The following is a 22,532-nucleotide window of genomic DNA, read 5'->3' on the forward strand; positions in this document are numbered from 1 at the left end:
TGGTTAAAATAAAACAGCTAAACAGAACTTGTAAAGATGAAGGAAAGCTGATTAATAGAACAAGATGTAATGCTGTGTGGGCTGCAACCAGAAGTCGTTTTCGGCAGCAAAATGTTCATCTGTGCCAAAGGGTGAGAATTTCATGAAAGCTTCCTGTTTAGAAAGCTGATGCGGTCAGAACAGGGCGTAGTTACTGATTACAGCAGGCTGATATAGTTGGAAATAAGAAGCGTGCACTGGAAAGTGGCGCAGTGTAACTTGAATAATATGTAACATTGAATGTTATGTTGAAAAAATAAACTAAAGTGAACAGTTCTCATTAATGAAAGTACAGTATACATGCTAAGCAGCTCTTTCTAAAGAAAAATTATAATTATATAGCAGAGCCTTTGATGTAGTGTAATGGTTTGACTGAAGTGTAAATTAAATGGTCATTGTTTTTACACAAGCCAATGTATTAGTAATCACTGCTTTTTATCTCTTGATGTTAGCATACATTCAGGTGGTATAAATATACAAGTACTTCTTCCTTTTCAGAGGGAACCCGGTCTCTGCATCTATCTATATGATTAAAAGTCTTATATTTAACATACACCCATTATACCATATCTACCATCACACCTCAGGGGATCAAACTCAACAATAGCATGGCCATTCGGCAAAAAAAAAAAGATGTGACCATTTAAAACGAGAACCATCCATTAAATTACCAAATACCTGATTGACTACATGTGAACAAATCAAAAGCTGGCATGAATACCAATAAGGAAAGAATGAAGAGCAGAAAACTGAGCAATCAAATTAGAAGATGTCAACCACTTTGCAGAACTGATTAATTAAATTACTCAAAATATTCCAGAAACAGTCTCTATCCTTAGTTTTCAGCTACCTTTAATCCTGCCCATGTACATAACATTTATAAGAAACCCATAAGAAAATTCAGAACAAAATGTTTATTCTCCCCCCTAACTTGGTAAATATTTGGCAAAGATTTTTTCACACATCAGTTGTTTAACATGAAAAGACACCTCAAGACATAAACAACAACAATTTGCATTTACATAGAACCTTTAACGTAGTAAAATATCCCAAGGCATTTCCAGAGCATCGAGCCTCAGCAGCTGGATACACAGTCAGCAATGGTGGAGTGATAAAAATTGGGGGTGTACAAGAGACTAAATTGGAGGAGTGCAGGGAGCTCAAAGGGCTGTGGGGCTGGAAGAGAGTACACAGATAGGGAGGAGATGAGGCCATGCAGGGATTTAAAAAAGGCTGAAAATTTTAAAATTGAGATGCTGCCAAACCAGGAGCAAATGGACGTCAGTGAGCACTGGAGTGATGGGTGAAAGGAATGTTTTTTAATTGTTCATGGGATGTGAGTATCGCTAGCAAGGCCAGCATTTGTTGCCCATCCCTAATTGCCCTTGAGAAGGTGCTGGTGAGCCGCTTTCTTGAACCACTGCAGCCCATGACGTGTAGATATGCCCACAGAGCTGTTATTGATGGAGCTCCAGAACTTCGACCCAGTGACAGTGAAGGATCTGTGATATAGCTCCAAGTTAGGATGGTGTGTGGCTGGGAATGGAAATTGCCAGTGGTGGTGTTCTCATGCATCTGTTGCCCTTGTCCTTCTAAGCGGTTAGAGGTTGCGGGTTTGGATGGTGCTGTTAAGGAGACTTGGTGAGTTGCTCAAGTGCATCTTGTAAGTGGTACATATTGCTGCCACTTTATGCGAGTTAAGTTTGTAGATATTTTCCATTCTGCATGTACCCCTAAATGAAGGAGTACCCATGTCTTCAACTATTACTGTGGACATCCATGAGTGTTGGAATACTCCTTTGCTTGATTTATCAATTCTTTACTTGCACTTATGCAGGGTTACAAAATAAGCAGTTTAACCTGTGACATATACCTTGTCTGCTACTCCATGGACAGAATCTTCCCGGAAGGTCGGAAACATTAGTGTCAGGGCAGGATGGTGGACCCGGAGACCACCTCTTAATTGGCTGCCTCCAACATCTCCTAGACGGGCGCCCTGACGGCCAGTGCAGGGTTAGGACCAGGAAATTATCCCAACTTCATCTTCATATCCTAAGAGCATAATATTCCACCCCATCTATGCAACTGCTGGACTGCATTACGTCATAAAGGCTTTGAACACTTGGTTAATGGTTAAGCAGATTGATTTCTGCTTGAGGAATGTTAAAGGATCAGTAATTTAAGATTGGCTCTTTTTACCTTCAGTCTGGTTAATGAAATTGTGTTCAACAAAATTGTATTATTTAAATCCACATGTTCCCACTGTTTTGTTAGCAGGTCAGTAATCCAATTTTTGGATGAAAGAAGAAAACATGGTCCTGGATGTTAAAGCTGATAAGTATCTTTTTGCATCCTTACTGCAGAATATTCCTGAACAAGGGCACAAATGTAGCCTTAGTAACCACCTTGTCGCCAATAAACAAGAAGACCTACGCAAACCAATTAAAAAGGTGTCTGTAGTCACAGTCATGACAACAGCAGAACCAATCATTTGCTTTGCTATTTTGTGAAGACATTCATGTCCTTGATAACGTAATGTTGAAACAGGCTGCACAATCATATTTTGTGGTTTAAAAAAAGCAACTCATTTTCCTGTACTACTCAAAATGTAATAATTGAGTTCAAAAAGCCTTGAAGGGACAATTCAATATATTTATCTAATAGAAATATCCCACGTCAGATACAGCACTTAACCCTGTCATTTGGCCAGTTCTGTCCATCGAATCATTCTTTGGCATGTATCCTCTTTATCAGGAGAAAGGTATGAAGATATAGTGTTTAATGGTGCTAGTGTTATGAATGGTGTATTTTTTTAAGTAACACCATCTAACCAGCTTGTGTCCCTTACAAATGGGAGAGAAAAAGTATTTTTTTAAAAATAAAAATATAACTAACGCCCCATCTGGTGGCCATTATGAACAATGCTTTCCCTTTCGCCATTGCTTGGCGATGTTTTTTTTTTTTTTTGTAAAAATATACTTTATTCATAAAAATCTTCAATCACATTCAAAACCATTTCAAAAACAACATTACAAGGGTACAATCCAGGTTAAACTTTTACAAAATGTATCACCAGGTGCATCAGTACAAACAATATTACAGTCATTTACAGCCTTTCATTTTGATCTGTACAGCCCGAGGGGCTCTAAACAGTTCCCAGTCTCTCGGTGCGCTGTGGTAGAAAGGTCTTAGACAGCGACCCTTCCCCATTGCGCCTTTGCGGCAGCTGCCCCAAGCTTTAGTGCGTCCCTCAGCACGTAGTCCTGGACTTTGGATTGTGCCAGTCCGCAACAATCGGTCGGGGACAACTCTTTGTGCTGGAAGACCAACAAGTTTCGGGCAGACCAAAGCGCGTCTTTCACCGAGTTGATGATCCTCCAGCTGCAGTTGATGTTTGTCTCGGTGTGTGTCCCTGGGAACAGCCCGTAGAGCACAGAGTCCTGTGTCACAGAACTGCTCGGGATGAACCTCGACAGCAACCACTGCATCTCTCTCCAGACTTTCTTTGCAAAGGCACAATCCACAAGGAGGTGAACAACGGTCTCTTCCCCACCACAGCCACCTCGAGGGCATCGTGCAGAGGGGGTGAGACTCCTGGCGTGTAGGAAGGATCTGACGGGGAGGGCCTTTCTCACCACCAGCCAAGCTACGTCTTGGTGCTTGTTGGAAAGTTCTGGCGATGAGGCATTCTGCCAAATGACTTTGACAGTCTGCTCGGGGAACCATCCCACAGGGTCCACCCTCTCCTTATCCCTCAGGGCCTCTAGGACGTTACGTGCTGACCACTGCCTGATGGACTTGTGGTCAAAGGTGTTTTTCTGCATAAATTTTTCCACCAGGGACAGGTGGTACGGCACGGTCCAACTACTTGGAGCGTTCCGCGGCAGCGTGGCCAGACCCATCCTTCGCAACACCGGGGACAGGTAGAACCTCAGCACGTAGTGACACTTGGTGTTTGCGTACTGAGGGTCTACGCACCGCTTGATGCAGCCGCACACAAAGGTGGCCATCAGTATGAGGGCGATGTTGGGCACGTTTTTTCCCCCTTTATCTAGAGGCTTGTACATCGCGTCCCTGCAGACACGATCCATTTTCGACCTCCAGATAAAGCGGAAGATGGCTCGAGTGATCGCCATCGCGCAGGAGTGTGGAATGGGCCAGACCTGCGCCACGTACAGCAACAGCGAGAGTACCTCACACCTGATGACCAGGTTCTTACCCGCAATGGAGAGGGAGCGTCGCTCCCACATGCCCAGTTTCCTTTTCACCATAGCCACTCGCTCCTTCCAGTTTCTAACGCATGCCCCGGTCCCTCCGAACCATATCCCCAGCACCTTCAGGCCGTCAGCCCTGACAGTGAAGGGGACAAAGGATCGGTCAGCCCACTTCCCAAAGAACATGGCCTCGCTCTTCCCACGATTTACCTTGGCTCCCGAGGCCAGTTCGAACTGGTCGCAGACGTGCATCAGTCTGCGCACCGACAGCGGATCCGAGCAGAAGACGGCGACGTCGTCCATGTACAGGGAGGCTTTTACCTGAGTGCCTCCACTGCCTGGGATCGTCACTCCTCTTATGCCCGGATCCTTCCTGATGGACTCGGCAAAGGGTTCTATGCAGCACACAAAAAGGACAGGCGAGAGAGGGCAGCCCTGCCTGACTCCAGATTTAATCGGAAAGCTATCTGTTTCCCACCCATTGATTGAGACTGCGCTACTGATGTTAGTGTAGAGCAGTTGGATCCAATTTCGAATTCCCTCCCCAAACCCCATTTTGGAGAGCACATCCCCCATGTAGGTGTGCGATATTCTGTCAAAGGCCTTCTCCTGATCCAAGCTGATGAGGCAGGTATCCACACCCCTGTCCTGTACATAGGCAATCGTATCCCTGAGCAGCGCCAGGCTGTCAGAGATCTTCCTGCCTGGCACAGAGCAGGTCTGGTCAGGGTGAATCACCAATTCCAGAGCGGATTTGACCCGGTTGGCGATGACCTTGGACAGAATCTTATAGTCCATATTCAACAGTGAAATGGGTCGCCAATTTCTAATTTCCTCCCTTTCCCCCTTGTGCTTGTAGATGAGGGTGATGATGCCTTTCCTCATGGATTCTGACATGCTGCCGGCCAGGAGCATACTCTCGTACACTTCTAGCAGGTCTGGGCCGATCAAGTCCCACAGAGCCGAATACAACTCCGCCGGCAGGCCGTCGCTTCCGGGGGTTTTACTCTTCTCGAAGGACTCGAGGGCCTTAGTCGATGTTGCTCACCCAAATTCTCAGTAGACTTGAGCGCTGAGCAAAGCTGGATAGGCCTTTAACACTGTAACCCTGATTCTGCATCCCACAGTCTAGTGAGGCTCGTCTGGTACCTCACTATTTCTGCCCTAATACTGGATGATATTGGGTTTCTTTCTAACAAAAGAGATAATGACTCCTTTTTGTAGCCTTTTTATGACCTATTCAAAATGATAAATGTGAGCAATTTTACTGTACGGCAATTCTTCCAATTTGAATACATTGGCATAGTGGTATTGTTGTTGGACTAGTAAGCCAGAGACCTGGGTTTGAATCCCACCACAGCAGATAGTGGAATTCGAATTCAATAAAAATCTGGAATTAAATGAAACCATTGTCGATTGTTATAAAAACCCATCTGGTCACTAATGCCCTTTAGGAGAGGAAATCTGTTGTCCTTACCTGGTCTGGCCTACATCTGACTCTTAAATGCCTTCTCAGCAAGCCACTCAGTTGTCTCACCACCAGCTTCTCAAGGGCAACTAGGGATGGGCAATAAATGTTGGCCCAGCCAGTGAAGCCCACATCCTGTGAATGAATAAAAAAAGAGTCTTTATACGCTAGTTTGGCCCTGGGGATGGGGACTATTCAAAAGGTGTAGCCAAGGAAGGGACAGGCTGACAGATGTATCCCACACTGGATGGGGGGGGCCATGGAGCACAGGCCAGACGGAGTAGATGCAGGGACATCATGATCTTTTACCTGGGCAAAGCGGGGGATATTATTCATGATTTCTCATGATTGTTAACTACTGCTTAGACACTGTAAAGTAGCAAGCCTTGCTTATACTGAATTAAATATATAATTAGCTGTCACCAATATTGTCACTTCAAATCTTTTGGAAGTTAGGATAGTGAAAGGGTTAATTGGCCTGAACCCCGTAAATAACCACAAGGTTTTAGATTTTGAAAGCATAGCATTTAGTGAAGGCACATTCTGGACGGCAGTGTTCAAAATAGGACTGATTCTCTCGTGTATTTATTCATTCGTGGTACATGGGCGACATTGGCTAGGCTAGCGTTTATTGCCCATCCCTAGTTGCCCTTGAGAAGGTGATGGTGAGCTGCTTTCTTGAACTGCTGCAGTCCATGTGGTGCAGGTACACCCAGTGTGCTTTTAGGGAGGGAGTTCCAAGATTTTGACCCAGAGACAGTGAAGGAATGATGATATATTTCTAAGTCAGGATGGTGAGTGGCTTGGAGGGAAACTTCCAGGTGTTGGTGCTGCCATTTATCTGCTGCCCTTGTCCTTCTACATAGTAGCAGTTGTGGGTTTGGAAAGTGCTGTCTAAGGAGCCTTGATGAGTTCCTGCAGTGCATCTTGTAGATGGTACACACTACTGCCACTGTGCGTTGGTGGTGGAGGGAGTGAATGTTTGTGGATGTGGTGCCAATCAAGCGGGGCTGCTTTGTCCTGGAAGGTGTCAAGCTTCTTGAGTGTTGTTGGAGCTGAATTCATCCAGGCAAGTGGAGAATATTCCATCACACTCCTGACTTGTGCCTTGTAGATGGTGGCAGACTTTGGAGAGTCAGGAGGTGAATTATTCACCACAGGATTCTTAGCTTCTGACCTTTTTTGCAGCCACAGTATTTATACGGCTAGTCCAGTCCAGTTTCTGGCTATTGGTAACCCCAGGATGTTGATTGTGTGGGATTCAGCAATGGTAATGCCATTGAATATCAAGGGGGTTAGATTCTCTCTTGTTGGAGATGGTCATTGCCTGACACTTGTGTGGTGCAAATGTTACTTGCCACTTGTTGGCCCAAGCCTGGATATTGTCTATATCTTGCTGCATTTGGACATGGACTGCTTCAATATCTGAGGAGTCGCAAATGGTCCTGAACATTGTGCAATCACCAGTGAACATCCCCACTTCTGACCATATGATGGAAGGGGTGTCATTGATGAAGCAGCTGAAGATGGTTGAGCCAAGGACACTACTCTGAGGAACTCCTGCAGTGATGTCCTGGAACTGAGATGATTGACCTCCAACAACCACAACCACCTTCCTTTGTGCCAGGTATGACTCCAACCACAGAGAGTTTTCCCCAATTCCCATTGATTCCAGTTTTGTTAGGGCTCCTTGATGCCACACTTGGTCAAATGCGGCCTTGATGTCACGGGCAGTCAGTCTCACCTCACCTCTGGAATTCAGCTCCTTTGTCCATGTTTAAAACAAGGCTGTAATGAGGTCAGGAGCTGACTGGCAGAACCCAAACTGGGCGTCAGTGAACGGACTATTGCTAAGCAAGTGCCACTTGATAGCACTGTTGATGGCCCTTTCCATCACTTTACTGATGATTGGGAGTAGACTGATGGGGTGGTAACTGGCTGGGTTGGATTTGTCCTGCTTTTTGTGTGCAGGGCATAAACAGGCAATTTTCCACATTGCCATGTAGATGCCAGTGTTGTGGCTGCAGTGGAACAGCTTGGCCATGGATGCAACAAGTTCTGGAGCTCATGTCTTCAGTACTATTGCCAGAATATTGTCAGGGCCCATAGCCTTTGCAGGAGCCAGTGCCCTCAGTCATTTCTTGATATCACGTTGAGTGAATTGAATTGGCTGAAGATTGGTATCTGTGATGCTGGGGACCTCCGGAGGAGGCCGAGATGGATCATCCACTCGGCACTTTTGCCTGAAGATTGTAGCAAGTGCTTCGGCCTTGTGCTTTGCACTGATGTGCTGGGCTCCTCCATCATTGAGGATGGGGATATTTGTGGATCCTCCTCCTTCGGTGAGTTGTTTAATTGTTCACCACCAATCACGACTGGATGTGACAAGACTGCAAAGCTTAGACCTAATCCGTTGGTTGTGAAATCGATTAGTTCTGTCCATCACTTGTTGCAATGCTGTTTAGCATGCAAGTAGTCCTGTGTTGTAGCTTCACCAGGTTGACACCTCATTTTTAAGTATTCCTGGTGCTGCTCCTGGCATCCTCTCCTGCACTCTTCATTGAACCAGGGTTGGTCCCCTGATTTGGTGGTAATGGTAGAGTGGGGGATATGCCTGGCCACGAGGTTATAGATTGTGGTGAGTACAATTCTGTGCAGCTGATGGCTGCCCAGTTTTGAGTTGTTAGACCTGTTCAAAATCTATCCCAATTAGCACGGTGGTAGTGCCACACAACACTTAGTCTCCACAAGGACTATCGGTGGTCATTCAACCAATACTGTCATGGACAGATGCATCTGCAGCAGGCAGGTTGGTGAAGATGAGGTCAAGTATGTGTTCCTTCTTGTTGGTTCCCTCACTACATGCTGCAGACCCAGTCTAGTAGCTATGTCCTTTAGGACTCGGCCAGCTCAGTTTGTACTGGTGTTACAAAGCCACTCTTGGTGATGGACATTGAAGTCCCCCACCCAGAGTGCATTCTGCACCCTTGCCACCCTCAGTGCTTCCTCCAAGTGGTGTTCAACATGGAGGAGCACTGATTCATCAGCTGAGGGGGGAGGGTACGTGGTAATCAGAGGACGTTTCCTTGCCCATGTTTGACCTGAGGCCATGAGGCTTCATGGGGTCCAGAGTCGATATTAAGGATTCCCAGAGCAACTCCTTCCTGACTCTTTACCACTGTGCCACCACCTCTGCTGGGTCTGTCCTGCCGGTGGAACAGGACATACCAAGGGACGGTGATGGTGGTGTCTGGAACATTATCTGCAAGGTACGATTCCAAGAGTATGACTATGTCAGGCTGTTGCTTGACTAGCCTATGAGACAGGTCTCCCAATTTTGGCACAAGTTCCCAGATGTTAGTAAGGAGGACTTTGCAAGGTTGACACGGTTGAGTTTGCCAGTGTTATTTCCGGTGCCTAGATCGATGCCGGGTGATCCATCTGGTTTCATTCCTTTTAAACTTTGTAGTGGTTTGATACAACTGAGAGGCTTGCTCGGCCATTTCAGAGGGCAGTTAAGATTCAACCACATTGCTGTGGGTCTGGAGTCACATGTAGGCCAGACCAGCTAAGGTAAGGACGGCATAGTTCCTTACCTAAAGGACAACAAGGAACTAAATGGGTTTTTACAACAATGGTTTTATGGTCATCATTAGACTTTTAATTCCAGATTTTTATTGAATTCAAATTCCACCATCTGCTATGGATTCGAACCCCAATCCCCTGCGTCTCTGGATTAATAGTCCAGTGACAATACTACTACATCACCACCTCCCCTAAGCTACAATTGATGCTAGAGCAATTATTAATTTTAAATCGTATATCGATAGAAATTTGTTAACCAAAGCCATTAAGGGATATGGAGGAAAAGTAAACATTTGGAGTTAGGTCACGGATCAGCCATTATTTCACTGAATGACAGAACAGGCTTCAGGGGCTAAATGACCACTCCAGTTTCTATATTGTGACCAATTACTACATTTTGCTTTCCCTTTAATGGCAGGAGGCAGCCTCATAAGAGCTGTTTTCATGCCAGATTTTCTAATCCCTAGCTGATTGTACTACAGACCAAACTTGCTGGGAAAGCCTGTCATCTAAATGAGGCCTATTCAATTAAGTGGATGGCCTCCCATAGGAAATTAAGTCAGCAGCTCAGACAAAGACAATTAAGCTTGGCAACTGGATCAACTCAACCCTATTTTTCCCATTGTTGGAAAATTTTGATGACCAAGTTTTACTTGGCTAGACCAACTTGTCCCACATGTCATCAAACGTACCTGAGAACTTCAAAAAAAGATCATGCTTTGTAAAGATTGATTAGGATGTGGACTATGTCCTACTATATAGAGTATTTGGATAGCAAGGTTGCATTTAAACACTTGAGGGAGAATGGAATAGGATACGCTGTTACGGTCAAATTAATTTGGGAGGAGGCCCATATGGAGTATAAACAATGATGCAAACCTGTTGGGCTGAATGGTCTGTTTCTGTGCTGTAAATTCTGTGTATGTATTATAGCCTGAAAACAACACTCCCCCCGCCACACACCCCCCCACCCCCCGAGAAAAAATACAAGGCAATTATTAACTTCTTTATCAACAGCACTTTTGTAGAGTGAATGTTAAATATAGTTATGATCTCTGTCATGTTGCACACAATAAGTTCTCTGTTGTCATATTTAATTTCTTACAGTGCTATTTCATTTATTTTGTTGTTATTTTCCCTCTGCTTGCTGTGCCCTCTCTTTTTTAATTTATATTTCTTGTGATAATCACTGTTCCGGTTCTGTCCGTGACAGGCTGTCCCAACCTCTCCTTGCAGCAATCAGCTCATTCAGTTGTTCTTTGCCATGACTATCAAACCCTTTTTACAATCTTCCTCTTTGCCTCCTTCATTTTTACGATCTCTTTTGTACGTTCTCACAGGGACTACAATTGGATACAATATGCCTCAGTCCTTTCTGAAGTGTGGTTTTGATGGTGACTTGTTGGCATGTGCACCACTTTGCCACATTCATTATTCATAAGGTTCGCTTGTGGATTTGTGTGTTCTGGGAAGCTGCTTAAAAAATTATTTAAAGTATCACAGAGGAGTCAGATTCCAATTAGAAGTTGACCACCAGTGGATTTAGAAATAATCATTTTGGATAAATGGGCTGCGAGGTCACTTTATCATCCTGTATATTAAAAAGATCAAGGCTTAAAATTCATTGTTTGTGATTAAATGGAACATATGTAATAGAGATGGTTGGAGCTGAATAGAATTAAATTGAGCACCAGTGGATTTACAAGTGATAATTTCAGCAAAGAGAGCCGACCGAGGACACTTTACCACCCTGTACATTAAAGAAATAAACAAGACTCACTTTTTTGGTCAAAGCAAAATACTGCGGATGCTGGAAATCTGAAACAAAAACAAAAAATGCTGGGAAACCTCAGCAGGTCTGACAGCTTCTGTGGAGAGAGAAACAGAGTTTGACGTTTCCAGTCTGTAGGACCCTTCTTCATTTTCTTTTTGGTCATTGAGAAGAACACTCAGTGGAGAGATGGATGTTGTAACCCCAGAACCAGGATGGAATTAAATTGAACACCAGTGGATAAGTGATTCAGCAAAAAGGGGAGGCTGAGGTCGCTTTTTATCTAAAATTGGGCTCATAATTCATTATTTGTGATTGAAAGGAAGACAGATCATTGACTTGATGAAGGTATGGGTGTTGGAACACCCACCAGAGCCAAAATGGAATTAAATTGAGCACCAGTGGATTTGTAATTTGAACAGGAGGAGGGGGGGGTTTGAAGTCACTTTTAAAAAAGAATGAGGCTGACCTGTATTTATTTGTGATGAGAATGAAGAGGGGGGTGAGAGATGGGGAGTTTGATCTGCCTTTAAGGAGGGCCATGCTCTGCAGCTGCTGTTTGTAAACAGATGCCACTTCAAGATGGCGGCGGGAGGGAGCAACCTCAGCGCCTGCAACCGAGTCAACATCCCTAATGGCGGCGGCTCGGGGAGTCCGAGCCTGGGCACCGGCTCCTCGCCGCCTCCCTCGATGTCCGGGACCGCGGCGGCGGCAGCAGCGGCGGTGGTGGCGGTGGCGGGAGGAGGAGGTGGTGGTGTTGGAGGAGGAGGTGCAGCGGCCGCGGCCGCCGCGGTGGTGATTTACCGGGAGCCCATGTACAACTGGCAGGCCACCAAGACGACGGTGAAGGAGCGCTTCGCCTTCCTGTTCAACAACGAGATCCTGAGCGACGTGCACTTCCTGGTGGGCAAGGGGATGGGGACGCAGCGGATCCCCGCTCACCGCTTCGTGCTGGCCGTCGGCAGCGCCGTCTTCGACGCCATGTTCAACGGCGGCATGGCCACCACCTCCACCGAGATCGAGCTGCCCGACGTGGAGCCCGCCGCCTTCCTCGCCCTCCTCAAGTGAGTGCGGCCTCGGGGGGCGGGGGGCGGAGGAGAGAGGGAGGGGAGAGAAGGGGGGGGGGGTGGAAGCCGGGTTATTAATCAAATTTACCCCGGGGTCGAGGCCTGTCTGACACACAATCCCGGGCTTTTTTTTCTTTTTTTGGGGGTGGGAGGGCCCAACCGTTTATTACCGAAGAAAGTATGTAGGTTTATTTTTTTTTCCCCTTCCTCATTTTTTATAGTATTTTTGACGTACGTTTAAATATATTCTCCTCCTCTGGATGTTTTCTTTTAAATTTGTGTTCTGTTTATTCTGTTGTGTTGGGAGTTCACGGTTGGGGAAGGCGCAGTTGAAGGTTTTTCAAGTGGTTCACGCCCTTTTTTTTGTGTGTCGGGGGGAGGAGGGAGGGAGGCGGATTTTTGTATCCCGAGGGCTTCATTCATACAGTCAGGAGAAGGTTTGCAGCAGCAGCACTGATCAAGGTGATGATGCTCTTTTGAGTCAATGGGGACTTGCTTTTAAGGCAGACTTGCCCTTTTTTTTATAAGGTAATGAGTTTGCATTGCACCACTCCGGGTTTTTTGTGGGAGGGGAGATTGTAGTTTTGTGGAGGGTGATGCTGCAACCACATGTGGGGGTTTGAGTATTTCCCCCCCCTCCCCTCCTCTCCTCTCCCTCCTTCGGTTTGTTGACCGTGGACAGTCTCATTTTCAATGCTTATTACGCAGAAAGAATGAAGGCAAAATGGCTCATTCGCTGCGGAGCTCATCAATCTGAAGATTTATTCTCCTGCAAACTCGATTCTGGTGAAAAAAAAATCACTCCAATGTTTGCTAGACACTTTTTTTTATTGATTTTTGTTTTAAAGCAAGTGTGTCGGCCACATATTGTTTATTTTTAAAGAGGGCTCAGACTTCTTGTGTTTATTGCCCCACCCAGTTCTTTTTCCACTGTTGCATCATTTATGGAATTGACAATCTTAATTGTCGCCAGGTTTCTCACCCCCCCTCCCCTTCACCCCCCACTGTTTTAACCTTTCGGTGACAGTGTGTTTCATGCCCTTATTTAAGCTGCCAGCTATGTTATTTTTTTTTCGAACGTGGCTGATACAAAATACACAATCGTAACTCTTGCCAAACTTGCACTCGTTCGGAGTTTTGTATCCTGTAAATGCCACCTTGGTGTGATGCTTTCTCCTGATCTTTTGGTGCGAAATTGTGCAATGATGCACAGCTCAACGTGATGCAGCTTGTAAGTTTGTATGGCTTCCTTTCTTCCCAGTGTTCCTTCAGTGCCAGGCTTTCGAAAGCCTATTTAAAACATCTGATGCTATCAGTGGTACTGGAATGGTAGCATTCATCACATGAGTATTTTTGTCTAAACTATTCACAAATACATGCTATGTGTTGGCAGGCTGTCCAACTTGGGAGTCATTCCACTTGAGTCTGATTTTGTCTGATGTTGATGCACACTTTCTAGCAAGGGGGTCACTGGATACTGAGCAGGATCTGGAACCTTGGGTCATACTTTTCCCCTCCCTTGAGGTAGGGAGGGTAGTTACAGCCCTGGGAATTGAACCTGTGACATTTTTTTCTATATCACTTAATAGTACATAGGACAGGTAAGTTTTCCCTATTCGGCTGACAGGGAAGCCCCCTCAGCATGTGAGTTTCCGCTCTTTCTGCCCTCCTCACCCTTCTCCACTTGGCAGCTGCAGTGGTTAGAGCTATATGAAAAATGTTTTAAAAAGAAAAAAAATGGTATAAATGTATTAGCATATTCATGGTACTTGTGGATGTTGCAGCAATATTCCTAAATTTTCAACCGTGTTTCATTAGCTGACCCCCGTCCAGCAGTGATGATTGTAAGAAGGAATAAAATCCTGCTTAGGTGTACAAGTGGCTTCTTTGGCCAGCCACAATGTTCTACCCTCTTGTCCTGAAAGTGGTGGCGCACACTAGGATACAATTCAGAGTAGTATCCACCTTTTGATGCACAGCACAAGTTCCTGTCAGTTGAGCATGGGATAGATAGTGTTGGCGGGATACTTGCTGCAGAAGATTTAAGGAATTTGATTTTGTTCTCATCCAGGGTCCATACAGTTGTTATTTATTGACCACTATTAAAAAAAGCAATCCAGGAAAAAGAAACTTAACCTTTAGTTACGGTACAGTTCTGACAAATTAGCATATGTAGCTCATTATTACATAATACATGTACCAGCCATAACTTTTACACTTGTGGAATTCATGAGAAAATGTTCCTGACACTTTAGTGACCCAATGTTCCTGTGAAGGTCCTTGGGATGTTTTGTTATGCTAAAGGCTCTCTCTAAATGCAAGGCCCTAAAGGACAGGGCAGAGTTGCTAAATCTTGGCATTTATTGTTCCGAATGCTTGTTAGATTCAGTGAAAAGGGCATACAAATCGAATGTCCTTTTGGGATTTGGAAAGGTTCTTTTGAAGGATGTTAGGCCTTAAATTCAGTAGTGTGTTTTCATGCAGGTGAGTGATTTCTTGATTTATTGTCAAGTTTAAAATTGCAAAGTAACTATCCTGGTTCCAAGTAAAATATTTGTTCCGATACAAAATTAACAGTACACAAACCTAGTAATTTTAGTAGCGTATTACCAATTGCAAAATTGTTTACTTATGCTAAACTTTATAGCTATCCAGTTGCTGCATCTATATTTTTTTTCCACCAGCTAGCTCCCTTGGCTCAAATTTCCCTGAATTAAGGTTAAATGAAATTAAACCTGCTAGATTTTGTAAGTTAGGCCCAAGAGGACTTGTTTTCCCTTATATGCCTTCCTCTCTTGTCTAATTCTACTTAGTAGAAGGACTGCAATTTCTGCACACCCTCTTGATTTAAAAAAATATATGAATCTGTTTCATTTACGTTTGGTGCACTGTAATATTAATTGGTAATGTGACAACATTGTGTTGTGCATGCATAGTGAGTAACTTGTCAGAAGCACTCTGGATGCTTTTCATCTTTGCAGCTAATTCATTGAGATATTGTGAATCCAGCGAGTGGTGCTCTTGGCCGCATCAAATGTAGGCTGCTTTGTTAGTTGGAATTATGTTAAATGACCTCGCTCTCTGATTTAAAAAAAAAAATTTTGCAAAGACTAATAAACAATTTTTATTGACGCCACAATCAAGTTGGAGCACACTGCCTTTACTTCATTTTCCTACTGTAGAGTGGCTGTTCTGCCAGGATTACTAATTAGGTTCTTCAAATTCTGATGATCTACACCGTTTTCTGATTTAGTTGCTGGAAGGCATTTTGTGCCCATAAGGGTGAAGGATTCTATTTGGGAATTCCAATTAACTTTTGAAAAAAATATATAGCAGGGATTAAACAACAAATATAAATCAAAATCATAATTTTTAGCTTGTCTGATTTCTGTCTTTTTTATTGGGCTGGGTTTGGCAGTGTGCTGCAGAACAACAGCACTCGCCACTGACCCTGAAGAAAGCTGCCTACAGCTATCTAACGATCACTGTGATGTGGACTTTCCTGACGTCAGTTTGATTGTGGCACCAAGTCAAGGGGTTCTGTAGATGCCCAGCAACAACGATGTCACCATGCAGGCTAAGCAACCAGTCATATTGAAGTATCCTCATGGACAGCAAGGAAAAGCAACTGAGTCCCTTTACTTTTAATTTTACAGAGAATGCAGTAAATGATTGGAACAAGATTGAGACACAAGCTAAAATATCTTAAACTTTTTTTTTTAAAAGAAGTATTTTAAAATGTGGAATTTTGTATAATGGAGAAATTTGATATTCAAAAACTATAAAATTACTTTTTCAGGGTCAGTGAAGCTGTTCAGCAATAATTATGAACTTATTGGTTAAAAAAGAAACAGTCATACCTCATTCAGCAGACTGTAACTTTTTCCAGGGTTTTACAGCGTTACTCAGAGCGTGAGAGTGGAAGCTCTTGTCAGTTCATTGATTTCTAACTGTTTGCAGTATAGGAGAACTTCAACAGTGCACATTCTGGAGAAGCATAGAATCACTGACAGCAGCTTCTGGATTTCCTGGTTTAACTGCATGGGTGTGGAATCCAGAAGTAGCTTTCAGTTTGAAAGGTAATGACAGCGAACCCTGATATTTTTGGTGTCATTACTACTGCAAAATCCAGGCCAATATATTTGTGAAGGGTTACCGGTGAAGATGTACAGGAATCATTTGGAGCTCTCCCTGATATCTACTAGCTACTAAGTTCCAATATGTATGTGTTTTTAAAAATCATCCACTGATATAGCATAAGTACATTTCTCAAGCTAATTTTTTTAAGGGCACTGTTGTACTGATGACATGAAATAATACAAATGTGTACATGGCATTGTTTGGTGGATCTTTCTTAAGAAATTCAGTTTTTACCACTTCTGATAATTCAAGCCTAGCTTTTATACCCAAAGGCCATGCACACAGTACAGCTACAGATTTACTCCTGTTAACTGTGCACCCAGCAAGGCTGCTGAGCTTGTTCATCACCGTCAGTAGCTTTGACATTGCCTTTTAACAAAACCTTAAAAGAAAATAAAGTTCTATACATTCTCATCAACAATGTCACTGTTTTTGGGTCCCTGACACAACCTGTCAGTGGCTCCTAAGCCAAAAAAAAAAGCAGAGAACCTAAGGAAATGTTTTATGCATTTTTCCAGACTACAGGATTGAGTTTGAGAATCCTCGTAACAAAAGACAGGAGCCTAGATTACAAAGACCGCAGCTAGCCTTTGATCAACAACGGCAAAAACCCCAGTACAATAAGTGCATATAGGGTTATTTCACCTTTCCTAATACCATTTTGGCATCCAGGGATAGAGCTGTGACTGTCTATTGGAGCACGAACATGGAGCTGAACCTAAAAATACCGTCCAGTTGTTTGCGAGGACAGTTTATCCTTTTAAAAGCATTCCTGTCGCTTGTGGATAAGGTTAAATAGGATGCACACACTGCATTCAGCCAGTGCTGTTGCAATTTTATTAGCAAGATGGTGCTATATGCTTTATCGTGTTGAGTTTATTTTCTCTTCATTGAACTACAGCAACTGAGTGTTACATTACAACAGCATTTTGGGGCATCCTGAAGTGTGAAACCAATCATTTTAATTCAGTGATGATAAATACATACGTATAGGAACATAGGATTTGGGAGTAGGCCATTCAGCCCTTCAAGAAATAGAAGAAGGGAACAAATGGACAAGTTCCAGGGAAACTTGCCACTATCTAGGCTTGTATTATCTGTGTGAGTTGTCTATTTAGTTACTGAAATTTGATAAGATGGTTGCAGAGATTTGAATTTAGCCTAAAAACTGAAAAATTATAAAATATATATGTTATAAGTATTTCAGACTCCATGGTTTCAGTATTATCAGTTATGTAGTCACCCAATACTGTCTACTCTTGTTTATTCAAAGTTGTTTAATTTGGATTACTGGGTAATTCAAATTCATAGTGTGCTATTTTAATGCAATTACTTAATTGGAATTATTAGAGGTAAGCGTTTCCTGTTGCTATTATTGACCTTCCTATATTTTTATACAAGGTAATCTTTGGGAGGACATTAAACCAAATTGATTATTTGGTACTCTGAAAATGTTGGATAGTCTATAAGCAACAATTAGGTGAATCAATTATATTCCATAATAAATTTCTGAAGCATGCAATGCCTAGAATAGCTATACCGTAGATATTAATTACATCACTAAATGTCACAGTTACCACAGAACATTTACAAAGGATGGTGGGGTACATCTGTTTTACTCTGCTATTTTAAAAAAAAAAAATTATACAGTGTGCTATCTGTAACTGACATTGGGAACTATAAAGAAGCATGTTAATATGCAGTGCATTATGGCTTATCTAAATGGAGGAAGCCATGAATATTTGGGTCCTTGGGATCTGTGTAATTGCAGGTTTTGTGCACGAATTAGATGGCTGTCTACGACGTTCATTGGGAACCCACGCAATATTCTGTAACAAGAGATCTAATAGAGAGGATATTATATGAGAGAATTATTAAGATTTCTGGGTTATGGCTTCCACTAATCCAGAGTTTGTGGTAACACGGCTTTTGCATCTACTAACTCTAATGAGTCTTTGATGGACACTGTACAAAGTTCATTTAGAAAAAAAATGTGATAAAGTGCTGGTTGATTTAGCGTGTCAGTACATTATGTGCTGAATTGTACATACCAGGAAAGGCCTAGGTTCGGTCTCTTGTGTGTGTGCAGAACTGTTAGATCTTGCGTGAGGCAGCAATGCAGATATCTCAATGGGCCGAGATCAGGGAGAGGAAAGCTTTCTTGAGAGTTCCTGCTTCTGGTTACTGTGCATCGCCATGCTTGAAACTGTGTGTGGACGTGAGATGAGGATATCATCAGCCTTGGCTGATGCTCCCATCACCACTTACTATTGTATAGCCATGTGTGCAACATAATTGGCCATTCTTTATGTTTGACTTATCCTTGCTTGATTTTCATGTTACATTGCTCTCCAGGATATAATGAATATTCTCATCTCCAGTCTGCAAATAACAGATTTTAAACTTGCCCTATTTTATACAATCAAGCAGCTTTCTGGAAAATATGGCCTTAAAAGAACCTTAAGTAAAAATTCTGGTTTTGAATTTGGCAAAAGGAGGAAACACTAAATTTTGATGTGAAGCATAATATGCTTGCTTATGAATTGAAGTGCAATTGGCATTGTATGAAACCATCATTATGAATTAATTCCAGTCAAATTCAATGCACAGCACAGTCTATTATCCGTTTTATATGGCCTGAATTAAATTTAATATGTACCAGACCCAACTGTATGTTTGAAGTTCCAGAAAAGTGATTGTTGACATATTTGTGTTTTTCTCCAGATTCCTTTATTCTGACGAAGTCCAGATTGGACCAGAAACTGTTATGACTACACTGTACACTGCTAAAAAGTATGCAGTACCTGCCCTTGAAGCACACTGTGTGGAGTTCTTGAAGAAGAACCTCCGAGCAGACAATGCGTTTATGCTTCTTACACAGGTACGTTGGAACATTCATGTCGTGCATGATATCTGTCTGCAGAAGAAACTGAGAAAGATGGTAAGTGTTGATCCTATTATTCAAAGTATATAAGCCTTCAGTTTTGTTTTTTCCCATGTGATATTGGCTACCATGCCAAAAAAAGAGTATTACAAAAGTTGAAATTTAATGCATAAGTATTGGTGTAATCTGCCTTCTTTAGAATGAAACACATGCATTATAAGTATAGCAGGACTGGTTTTGATCTACCCAACTGCCCTGTTGTATTATGGAAATTTTTTTTAGCCTAATTCTGGTTCAGGCAAGTCTGCTTAATTAAAGGAATTGCTGGAATGCAGTTTGATTCAGTTGACCCACTAGTTTAATAAAAACCTAGTTCGTTGTTCAACTTCATAGAACGATGACCAAGCAGCTCGAAGCTGACCTGCATAAACATCGTGACTGTCTGATTGGGAATGTTCGGTTAGAATTTACTGATTAACTCTAAAATTTGGAGTGAGCAGTGAACGTCACAGTAAAACATGATTTTTTTTCCCTGTCCAATTTCAGTGACTTGCAGTAGGATTCACAGAAGTATTAGGAGTGGAAATCCTATGCACTATTTCCACTTCCACTCCTTTCCACTCAAAAACTCAAGGTCATTAAGATGTATTGCCACCTGTAGTTGAGATTAACAAATGCAGCATCTGTCATGGGACTAACCCTTCTTGGTCTGTTTGGCTAAGCAACTTTATTAATAAACTTACTGTATTGTTGGGAGGGACATTTATGTTTTTAAAAATCTTCCCCTTTCATGGTAGTTAGGGATGGGCAACCAACACTGACCTTTCTGAGATGTGGCAACAAACAAGAAAACCATTAGAGAGATTTACAATACACCAAAATGGGAGTGACAACTTTGGTCTGTCTGCTGTAGAATTACATTCATCAAGAGTATTTTGGTCTGATTTGGTTACGTGAAGGAAAATTGTAGCTGTACAATACCACAGCTTCTAAGTTGCATATTTATGAAGCTAGCTTCAAGCCTAGTTGTTTCCTCATGATAATCTAGACTTAAAAAGTTTTCTGTTCCTCAAAAGTAGTTTTGGTAGTGCAGTTCTGTCATATGCTCCAATGATTCCCATGTCAAATCATGTTATTATTCATTAGAAGCAATCAGTTGATTTTGGCAAAAAAATTGTTAAAATCCAATTCTGTAACTAAGCAACTATACTTTTATCCACTTTTCTAGCCCTTTTTCCTCCCCTTTCCTGAAGGTGGCCAGTTAAGCTGTGGCACCCCATTAGAGTCCAGTAGTCTACCTTTACCTCATTCTTCACATAACAAAGGCAAAATACTGTAGATGCTGGAAATCTAAAATATAAACAGAAAATCCTAGAAATACTCAGGTTAAGACCAGATAACATCTGTGGAGAGAAATGGGGATAACATTTTAGATTGGTGACCTTTTCGTTGGAACTGTGATTTTCTGTGTGTGAGGTCCAGAGTTAGAGCATTGGCAGACTATTTACCATAGCCAGTTCCAGTTATGTGAGTCTTTGTGGCTCAGTACCACACTGGGTGCACTTATCCACAAGCTTATTATGAGCCTGCCTATAGTTTTTAGCTATAGAGACTAACATAGGTTGAACTTTTGAGGACCAGCCAGTCACTTTTTATCTTGAATTAATATGTTGCTAAAGAGGTAGGTTGTAACCTAGTTGCAGCAGTATACACTGACTTGAATCTGATCTTGATGCCCTCAAAGGAAAAGCAAAACAGTTGATATGACTTTTAAATATTTAGCATTTTGTATATTGTATAGTATCTTTCTTTAGAAAAATCTCTAATTGGGAGACATGAAACTACCAAATTTTTATATTTAATGAAGTATTTGTGACACTGGTTCAGTTTTCCCATTCTTCCAAGTACCATTGGATGTGCTGGTGAAGGAAGATGCTAATTAAAAGTCTGTCCTGTGGGGGGAAAACCAATCATGGCTGTTCTCAGAGATAAAAATAAAAAACTGTGGATGCTGGAAATCCAAAACAAAGACAGAAATACCTGGAAAAACTCAGCAGGTCTGGCAGCATCGACGGAGAAGAACAAAGTTGACGTTTCGAGTCCTCATGACCCTTCAACAGAGTTCTGTTGTAGGGTCATGAGAACTCGAAACGTCAACTTTGTTCTTCTCCGCCGATGCTGCCAGACCTGCTGAGTTTTTCCAGGTATTTCTGTTTATGTCCTGGCTGTTCTCACCTGTCATCTTGCAACTGGCTTAAGGCTGCATTAGCTGAGGACTTTTTGTTAGTTGGATGCAGATGTTGCATAATGTGAGGAAACTGTGGGGAAAAGTAGAGGGGTTTTTGTGGGTGTTACCAGCTTTGAATCTGTTTAACATGTTGATTTGGCTATGGTAATAAAATTAGAGACCAATCATTTTAGCAGGAGGAGAAATTTCTCCACTGAAAGGGTTGTAAATCTTTGGAATTCACTAACCCAGAGGGTGGTTGATGCTCTATTGCTGAGTAGAAACAAAGTTGAGATAGACATATTTTTGGTGCCTCAGGGAATCAAGGGATGTGGGGAATGGGTGGGAAGGTGATGTTAAAGTGGTAAATAAGGAATGATCATATTGAATTGTGGAGCAGGCTCGAGCGACCTTATAGTCTACTCGTCTTTCTTTTGTTCTTAATTCTGAAGTACCTTAATACAGTAATATAAATGGATAGTTGCCAAGCCGCAGGTTCCTGTGCAGTAGGTTCAGGTGTAACTGTCATAACCTGATTATATACTAACTATCTTCCAGCTATAGTGCAAATTAAACAGATTCCATTGTAAACATCTGATATCATGCAGCATAACCTCTGATTTTGGGATATTTTTCTATTGAGTAAACCTGCGGAATTTGTGTCTAAACACCAACATGACATTTTTAAAACGTTAAAAATTGGGATTTCCTAAACCTTTTCCAATTCATATCTTGGCACATATACCTTGCAAGAAAGAATGTGCACTGCAAACTTTCTGGAAAATACAGATTTTTGCTTGAAAGTTTTGAGCTAATAGTTTTACGTGGCATTTAGGATAGATAACACTCATTTTAATAACACCATCAGAAGTTGAGCAAAGAAAATTCTTTACAAGGAGTAAAGTGAATAAACCTTGCAGGAAATGAACATTGGAAAAAGGTATGAATTGGGAGGCGTAGACACTGAGTGAAGGAGCATAGAGCAACCTGGAGGAAGACAGGCAGACCTGGCAGGGAAAAAATGTCACAGGTGGAGAGGGGCACTGAAAAGGCCAGGTGAATTGTTCAGCAGTGTATCCCTGGGATAGCAAATAGGCTACAAACTTTGGTGACTTAAGTTTTTTAGTTTTGGCAGGA

At 42.5% G+C, this 22,532-nt stretch overlaps 1 protein-coding gene and 1 long non-coding RNA gene across 5 annotated transcripts in view; one reads left to right on the forward strand and one right to left on the reverse strand.

Moving 5' to 3' along the window:
- LOC144688910 (uncharacterized) overlaps positions 1 to 11,914 on the reverse strand; it is a 28,113-nt gene extending 16,199 nt beyond the window's left edge. The window contains exon 1 of the long non-coding RNA XR_013578505.1: positions 11,882 to 11,914. This is a non-coding gene — a long non-coding RNA (uncharacterized LOC144688910). The remainder of the gene's footprint in view (positions 1 to 11,881) is intronic.
- Positions 11,645 to 22,532, forward strand: part of LOC144688908 (BTB/POZ domain-containing protein 2-like) — a 35,420-nt gene continuing 24,532 nt past the window's right edge. For 2 of the 4 annotated variants that reach the window (XM_078555932.1, XM_078555934.1), the window contains exons 1-2: positions 11,645 to 12,141; positions 19,009 to 19,225. In XM_078555932.1, the coding sequence (XP_078412058.1) occupies positions 11,660 to 12,141; positions 19,009 to 19,225 (699 nt within the window). In that variant the 5' untranslated portion in view covers positions 11,645 to 11,659. The remainder of the gene's footprint in view (positions 12,142 to 19,008; positions 19,226 to 22,532) is intronic. The other 2 variants (XM_078555933.1, XM_078555935.1) reach the window with 1 other exon arrangement.

The sequence above is a fragment of the Cetorhinus maximus genome, chromosome 13 (assembly GCF_964194155.1).
Source record: "Cetorhinus maximus chromosome 13, sCetMax3.hap1.1, whole genome shotgun sequence".
In the NCBI taxonomy this organism is placed as follows: Eukaryota; Metazoa; Chordata; class Chondrichthyes; order Lamniformes; family Cetorhinidae; genus Cetorhinus; species Cetorhinus maximus.